Source organism: Ananas comosus, linkage group 12 (assembly GCF_001540865.1).
Source record: "Ananas comosus cultivar F153 linkage group 12, ASM154086v1, whole genome shotgun sequence".
Taxonomy (NCBI): Eukaryota; Viridiplantae; Streptophyta; class Magnoliopsida; order Poales; family Bromeliaceae; genus Ananas; species Ananas comosus.
In genome coordinates this window covers 4,365,081-4,373,002 of record NC_033632.1, presented here as the reverse complement: position 1 = coordinate 4,373,002, position 7,922 = coordinate 4,365,081, and the positions used below count along the sequence as shown (strand labels likewise).

Genomic DNA, 7,922 nt, shown 5'->3' with positions numbered 1-7,922 from the left:
AAACAACCACTTCTCTGAATTTTTCAAATATCATATCAAATATTTATTATAAATATTATATATAATAATATAACATCTATTCGTGTTCGGATCATATTTTAATTCGGATCAAATATAGATAAAATTTATATCCGAACCCAATTCAATTTGAAATTTTTATTTTCATATCCGTACTGAAAATTATACCGGTTAGTGTAAATCCGCCTCATTCGGATTCGGATTCGAATTCGAATAAAATTTTAGATATTCGTACCATTAACATCCCTACTTCCAACAATAAAATGTATATAAGTGGAGAGAGAGAGATAAAACCTTAAAAAGGGAGAGAAAGAAACAGAGGCATAATCCAAAGCAAGAGGGAGAATAAAATCTCCCACTCTCTCTCTCTTTTTCTCTCTCTCTCTTTTTTAAAAAAATTCTTTGTTTATTCATTCATTCAATCATTCTCAGGAACAAGAGAATAATTCGAAAAAAAAGAAGAAAAAAAACCCACCTTATTCTCCTCCTCTTATTCCCCCTCCTCTTATTCAATTCACAGAGACATGAGCCTATTCGGCCTCGGAAACAGGTTGGTTTTTGTTTTTTATTTTGAAATTTGCATTAATTTCTCTTCTTCTTTTTTTTTTACAAGAATTTTTATTCATTTTATGGTAATTTGGTTGTGTTTTTATTGGTGGGGTTTTTTGGGAGGGTAATTAATGGTAATTTTGATTTGGGTAATTGAGAGAATTGAGCTACGCTACAAAATTTGGGAATTTTTTTTTAATGAAAATTGGGCATTTCGTTGGTTCTTTTCCGGTTTTAAATAATTATTCGATTTGGTTTAGTTGAGAGAATTAAACTATGAAATGAAAATTGGATTTTTTTTTTTTTTCTATGCAAGGTGGTAGAAAATAAAATGATGCTTTTTAAAAAAAAAAAAATTATATTTAGGTTGGAAATAATTATTTGATTTGAGTTTGTGCGAGAATTAAACTCTGAAATTTAAATTGGATATTTTTAATGAAAGGTGGTTTTAAAAAGACGATTTTTTTTCTTTATTTCCTTCATAAATTGTATGATTTTTTTTTATTCGGACATTTTACTGATTTGATTTTGGTATTTTAATAATTATTTCGATTTGGGTCGTTGAGAGAATTGAGCTATGCCATAAAAATTGGATTTTTATACGAAAATAGGATTTTAAAAAGATGTTCTTTTTTTCAACTTTTATGTTTTATTTTAATTTTAATTTGGACATTTCATTGATTTTATTTTGCTATATAATAAGTTTTTATTCAGGTACTCGGGAGAATTAAACGATGTCATTGAAATTGGATGTGAAAAAGAGATTTCTTTTTTCTTGATTTTATGTTGAAATTTGAAATTTGGTTTATTTGGGCAGTTCATAGAATTAATTTATCCTATATAGGTCATCAAAAAATTGCATCTTTTTTTTGGTTTCATGTTTTTGGTCTTTTATATGTTAATATATATGTATAAATTTTGAACAGAAACCAGAAGACATTTAGGCCTAAGAAGAATGCTCCATCAGGAAATAAGGTAATTTATTTTCCTCAGAAATAGTATCTATTGTTCTAATTTTATTAAAAAAATAATTTATGCATTTAATTTTTGTTGTTGAATTTGAAATCTGTTTGTATGCCAAGAAATTTAGAGTAATTGGGACAGAAAATTATAATAGTCGAACTTTAGCAATGATATTGCGATAATTTAAATGGGTTGTCGAAGTTTTACATCGTATGGTTTTAGAAATTACTGTTAATTTGAGAAGTAGGAGTCAGATGTCTGGCAAACAAAATCCAAGAGCTTTTGCTGAGGCCAGTAGCCGAACTGCGTTTCTGTGCTTCTTCTACTACTGCGATAAAAAGTTGTTAGTGCTTATTCGAGCAACTCTATTTAAAATGCACTCTTCGAAGAGCGTCGTTCGAAAACACCAAAATTCAGAAGAATTTAGTTTTCAGAGATTTACTACTTTGCAAAAGCTAGAGAAACATAGTAATCTCTTAACAAATTTTCCTTTCGAGGGGAAATCCAATGAGCTATAATATGATAAACGACATTACCTTTCGACTTTACGACAAGAGTAGTAGCTTAATGTTTGTTGTTTTTTTTTCCTGCTAGTTTCATATGGAACTTAATGCAATTCTGTTGCTTCTTTTGCTGATATTATTTCTGTTCGTCGTCGCGCAGGGCGCGCAACTTAAAAGGCATATCGACGCTACGTTGGGCAGCGGGAACTTGAGGGAGGCGGTGCGGCTGCCGACTGGAGAAGATCTTAATGAATGGCTTGCTGTTAATAGTAAAATCTCTGACCCTTATTTGTCCGTCAGAAGAATCTCTTTTTACGGAATTCTACGTATTTATCATGCAAAATTATTTATTTGCATATACAATCCTGTAAAGTTTTGTTCAAGAGCTGCGTTTCTATTTTTCCTTTGTATATACAAGGGCGTAAATATGGAAGAAATTAAATCGTCATTTATGTAAATATCGAAGAAATTAAGAAATATACGAACTAGGATGTTGCTGTCCTTGTGACAGGGATGTTTGTAAGAAGACTCATCATGTTTCCTCTTAGTTGCTATTATAAACAATAAAAAGAATCATGTTTTTCATAAATTAATTGAATTCGGGTTTAATTGTTCCTCAGCTGTCGATTTCTTCAATCAAGTGAACATGTTGTACGGCACTCTGATGGAGTTTTGCACCCCAACTACTTGCCCTACAATGTCGGCAGGACCGAAGTACGTCATCTAACCTCTACAATCTCCTGATGTTTAAAATGAAAATTATAGATTTAGGTTTTATTTGTTGTTTTATGTGCAATCGTAGACATTCGGAGCTTCTTTTCACAGTTATAGGAGATTTTACTTTTCTACGTGTGTGTATCCTTGCAAATTCATTGATTTAAAGAAGTTTTTTTTAAAAAAAATAGGGGCTTTTTTTGGTATTTTATATGAATATTGATGTGAATGTCGACAGGTTCGAGTATAGATGGGCTGACGGAGTTCAGATCAAGAAACCTATTGAGGTTTCTGCACCAAAATACGTCGAATACTTAATGGATTGGATCGAAGCTCAGCTCGATGACGAATCCATATTTCCTCAAAAACTTGGTACTAGAAAATTAGATCATTTTGACATTTCGTAACAAACAAATCATCTTGCATATACTCTTCTTTTTTCTTTTATTTTTTTCTTTTTTACTCGACAAAGTTTTCTGTTTTCAGGGACGCCTTTTCCTCCGAATTTCCGGGACGTCGTGAAAACGATCTTTAAGCGTCTCTTTCGGGTTTACGCTCACATCTATCACTCGCATTTTCAGAAGATCGTGAGCCTCAAGGAAGAAGCTCACCTCAATACTTGCTTCAAGCACTTCACCTTCTTCACATGGGTAGGATTCGCGATCTTATTTTGTGTTACGCTTTCGTACTAAGCTTTCAGAAAATTTCCTCGTGAATTACTTGACCTAATTCAGAAATTTCGGCCCTATCTTTTTGTCTCTGTCGTTTCCGATTAGATTTGAAACTTATAATTACTATTCAATATGCATCTCATTGATTCTTAATGATGTTTCAGTGCCAACGATTATTAATAAGACCCTTCATACCAGTGACCTTTTTTTTTTTTTAATCATGCTAAATTTTGATCTTTTTTGCGCCTTGAATCAATAGTATTTAATGTTTCAGGATCTGACTTTCTGCGGATTTTTCTTTTTTGATTGTTTTTGTGCAGGAATTCCGATTGATCGATAAGGCGGAGCTCGCTCCTCTTAATGATTTGATCGAATCGATAATTCTCGCATGTTGAGGATACCGACTTATTCAGAGGGCAGGGCGGGGCGAATGCAGTACACAATCTTTTGGATGTAGAAGAGTGTTTTAGTCGGAAATCGAAGCCTGAATAGTGCAGAGTGGTTTTTTTTTCTTTCTTTCTTTTGTTGTTGTATTTTTTTTATTTTTTTTTTCATTCTTTAAGGTTTGTGGGGGTGTGAATTATTCCTTGCTTTGATCCTCAATTGATTTGATTCATACTCGAAAACATTAATTAACTGTTGGCCATTTTGCTGCTTCTGTTTGACTCTCTTATCTTAACTGTTTCATCAAGGAAAATTTTTCTTGGTTTGCCTTTAATTGCTTGAAAAGTCTGATAAATACATTTAAGTGGAATTGCTCTGCAAAGAAGAACTGCATCTTAAAGAAATGCTTTTTTTTTCAGAAAAAAAAAAAAAAAAAAAAAAAAAAAAAAAAAAAAAAAAAAAAAAAAAAAAAAAAAAACTTTGTTGGAGCAGAGCTAGACAGCATGAGAATCACAATCCTGAACCAAAGGCCTGTGCTGCTACTGCACAGGTCTTGTGTGAATGGATTAGTGACTGACAGCCATTGAGAAAAGAGCAATGGCTTGGCTACCACTTACTGCCTACTGATGCCATGTCAGATAGTAATTGATTTAGCTTTTTAATAAATTAATGACTCATCAACAAATTTTATTTATGAATTGCATTGCATTCTTGTGTTGGATGAAAGGGGCCTACGATGGTAACTGTTCTCGTGAAATTTTTGTTTACTATTGTTGGTGAGTAAGCTGAGAATATCAGAATATCCATCACTCACCACCCAGTCTCAATCTTTCTCCTAGAGAGAGAGAGCCTTTTCTTCTAGAGAGAGAGAGAGAGAGAGAGAGAGAGGGTTAAGGATAAGAAATAAACTCACGTGCGTCTCCTCCCATTTCTCCCACAAAATTCGAAGCATCAAACAAACCCACAAATCTGAAGCTTCTGCTGCTGCTGCTGCTGCTGCTTCTTCTCCATGGCCCAACAAGCTCTCCTCCGCCCCTTCTCTCTCCCAAGTATCTCTCTCTCTCTCTCTCTCTCTCTCTCTCTCTCTCCACTCCCATTAACTCCTTTCTCTCTCTTCTCTCTCTCTCTCTCTCTCTCTCTCTCTTCTCTCTCTCTTTGATTGTAGCGAACGCTGTGGCGAAACCCACCAAGCATGGCGCTTCTCCAAGGCCCCGCCCCACGTTTTCCACTCTCGCTGGGACCTTTAAGAGTGGCTCTCCCCATGGTAATCCTCTTCCCTAATTTTTTTTTTCTTCTTTTTGTTCTCATTTTCTTCAATTTTAACTGGAATTCTTAGTAATTTCAGTTAAAAATGTTACCTTTATGTTGTGTAATTACGTTTTTCAAGCTAAAAACTCGATTTTTTTAAATTTTTTTGTAGCGTTTTTGTGGTTTGGGTGTCGATTTGATACCTAAGATAGCTGATTTTGCTGTTTTATTATTTTATTTTTGCTGTTCTTCAGGTGAAAATTGTACTTTTTCTGTCGTGTAATTTAAGTTTTCCGAGCTGAAAAACTCAATTTTTGCTGAGAATTTTGGTGTTTTGGATGTGATCTGGTACTGTGCTTAGCTGTTTTAGGTTCTTTTTTTTTTTTTTTTCCTTCTGAATTTTCCCATTATATTTGGGGGTATCTGTTCTAACTATGAATGATATTAAAGATATTTAGTTAAGGAATTATAAAAGCGGTTTTATTAGCTAAATTTTGATACCATTAATAGTGTTCTTTGTAGAATCTTTAGTCTTAAATTAGGCGAGTAGCTGTGTGTTTGGGATTGAGGACCATCTAGCGCTATTAGGCAAAACGGAGTTGGGGCGAAAGAGACATGCTTCTCTATTTTCCGATGGGACCATAAAAAATATATCATAACCAACTTATTTTGGTATGCATAACATAACATTACGTATGGAAACAAACGGTACTATGTTGTACCTCATTACTGCATGTAATATACTTTTTTCGCAATCCCAAACTGAGCCTCTGTGTGACCTTGACTATCGAATAAATAGTGCGACTAGAGGTAGAGTTTATTTAGCACGAAGTTCATGCTTTTGTTCATAACAATTGATAATTGAATATTGTAGTAGCTATACCGAGAATTTATTGTTGTCAATCTAATTAAACCATGAAATACTCTAGTTTGAAATAATATGCAGGTTCTTTATACTTCTTTCTTGTACTTTCGCAAGTGAATTAAACACTCATCCTAAAACTTTGGACCCTTTTATCTTTGTTTCCACCTTAGGTGGTTCCGCTGTAATCTTTACCCTTTTTATATCGTTCTACTTTGTTTTGATCTGTAGTGATTCTTCTGTATGTTTATATGCAGTCTTTTGGATTACTTTGACCAAAAGGAAAATTGAATCTCGGGCGGCATCTATTTCCATAAGGTGTGAGCAGGGCGCGAAGCAGGATAATGGTTTGGATGTGTGGCTTGGTCGTCTCGCAATGGTTGGGTTCGCGACTGCAATAACTGTCGAAATAAGCACCGGGAAAGGTCTACTAGAGGTACATCTCTTTGAGATACTACTGTTTTTTTTTTTTTTTTTCCCTTCTGATTCAGCGAATGGCCATTTCGAGCGTTGAATCCTTTGGATGCATATTATGAAATGGAATAAAAAATGGAAGAACTTAAATCCTTTATTTACAAAACAACTGGTGAGTTTTCATTATCCTTCATTTACTTGACCGCCCCATCTAACTATGGAAAAGAAGATTCACATTGTTTGATATATAATCGTTCAGCGCATCTCGACATACTTACCATGTTTGTTCAGTTGCCAAATGGTGCATTTGAATACAGCATCTTATTTTTGCGCAGAAGCTTTGTTCACATATTATCAGACTAAAGACATTTCAAGCATAACTCCTTATTGAGTATTGATTCCCAAATATGTTTCCTAAGTGAGTGAAATCTAGGACCTCACCATAACTGAGTTATAAAGTTGTTGCACCTACAAGTGTCTTGACATTTTTTTTTTTATTTTGCATTGAAACGAAAGTTCTCGACAATTTTGGGCCCAGGGGAACCTTTGAGTTGAGTAGCCTTTCTAGGCTTTCTAGTATGTTCGCTGCTGTCGAAACAAGTTCGAGATCCACTTTTGCTTTCACTTTTGCAGCGGGAAAGAACTAAGTTTACTCGCTGCACTTTTCACGAAGCTGTTTCTATTCAGTTAAAAGTAGAGCAAAAGTAAAAAAACGGAGAAGGATTAGCATTCTCATTACCTTACAATCCTCGATAGTAGTTTCTCACTGCCAGAGATTTTCTTCCGTGCGAACCATCACTTAATTACTAGTCTCTTGCTTTCCACTGTTGGAGTGATTCTTATACCTGTTACTTGATTAGTCATGTTTTCCATCTCGAGCAATATCTGGTGATTTCATTTTGTTCTGTTCTTGTGAGGTTAAGCATTTCTCGATCACTCATTTTAGCGTATCTAATAGTCGATTCGAACTTACAGTTTAATCAATTCATCACGATTTGATACTTCTCTCCAATATTATATCGGTACCCCAAAGTTTTCCTCGCTGCAGTATCTTTAATTTCTTAATCGCTACACCGATGCTTCCGCCATCGGCTCGTGAGTTAATCAAATGTGTTCTACAGAATTTCGGGTTCACGGCACCGTTACCTACTCTAGCGTTGGCGGTTACGGCGTTGGTCGGAGTTCTCGCAGCATTCTTCATCTTCCAATCTGCTTCTCGAGAATGAGCAACTCTTTAAAGTGTCATGTATGTGTTTCATTCTCAAAGGTATTATTCTACACACACTTCAACTGGAGTTTTTGGTTTTCTTTTCTTTTTTAGTGTCTTGTGTTGGAAGGAGCATGTTTATTTGGAAACAGATGCAAAATTACTAATCTCTCAATCTGTGCTGTTACAAACTGTAATTCTAGTTTTATGTATAATCGGTAATTACGAATTCAGTTCCTTTGGTTTCGATTTCGTACTTATAGTTTAATTAAGATGATGACTTAAGTCCCTAAAATCTGCTCTGCATAACATTTAAGTTTGGAATGGTAAGGATAATAATATGGAAAAGATGAAACTTTGTGGGTGAAATTAAAATCCCATCAAAAATT

At 34.4% G+C, this 7,922-nt stretch overlaps 2 protein-coding genes across 2 annotated transcripts; both read left to right on the top strand.

Annotated features, from left to right (window-relative positions):
- LOC109718943 (MOB kinase activator-like 1A) lies at positions 322 to 4,076 on the top strand. The gene is made up of 7 exons (XM_020245437.1): positions 322 to 568; positions 1,494 to 1,542; positions 2,194 to 2,302; positions 2,654 to 2,747; positions 2,986 to 3,119; positions 3,234 to 3,397; positions 3,739 to 4,076. Exons 1-7 carry the CDS (start codon positions 543 to 545, stop codon positions 3,811 to 3,813), a joined length of 651 nt encoding a protein of 216 aa, XP_020101026.1. The 5' UTR covers positions 322 to 542; the 3' UTR covers positions 3,814 to 4,076.
- On the top strand, positions 4,745 to 7,779 carry LOC109718944 (stress enhanced protein 1, chloroplastic). Its single transcript, XM_020245438.1, has 4 exons — positions 4,745 to 4,851; positions 4,968 to 5,066; positions 6,170 to 6,348; positions 7,448 to 7,779. The coding sequence occupies exons 1-4, from the start codon at positions 4,812 to 4,814 to the stop codon at positions 7,550 to 7,552; spliced, it is 423 nt and encodes a 140-aa protein (XP_020101027.1). The 5' UTR covers positions 4,745 to 4,811; the 3' UTR covers positions 7,553 to 7,779.

Coding starts and splice junctions, on each gene's coding strand:
- LOC109718943 (XM_020245437.1), top strand. CDS start 543: ATGAGCCTATTCGGCCTCGGAAACAG. Junction 2,303..2,653: donor TGAATGGCTTGCTGTTAATA/GTAAAATCTCTG, acceptor ATTGTTCCTCAG/CTGTCGATTTCTTCAATCAA. Junction 2,748..2,985: donor ACAATGTCGGCAGGACCGAA/GTACGTCATCTA, acceptor GAATGTCGACAG/GTTCGAGTATAGATGGGCTG.
- LOC109718944 (XM_020245438.1), top strand. CDS start 4,812: ATGGCCCAACAAGCTCTCCTCCGCCCCTTCTCTCTCCCAA. Junction 4,852..4,967: donor CCGCCCCTTCTCTCTCCCAA/GTATCTCTCTCT, acceptor CTTTGATTGTAG/CGAACGCTGTGGCGAAACCC. Junction 5,067..6,169: donor TAAGAGTGGCTCTCCCCATG/GTAATCCTCTTC, acceptor GTTTATATGCAG/TCTTTTGGATTACTTTGACC.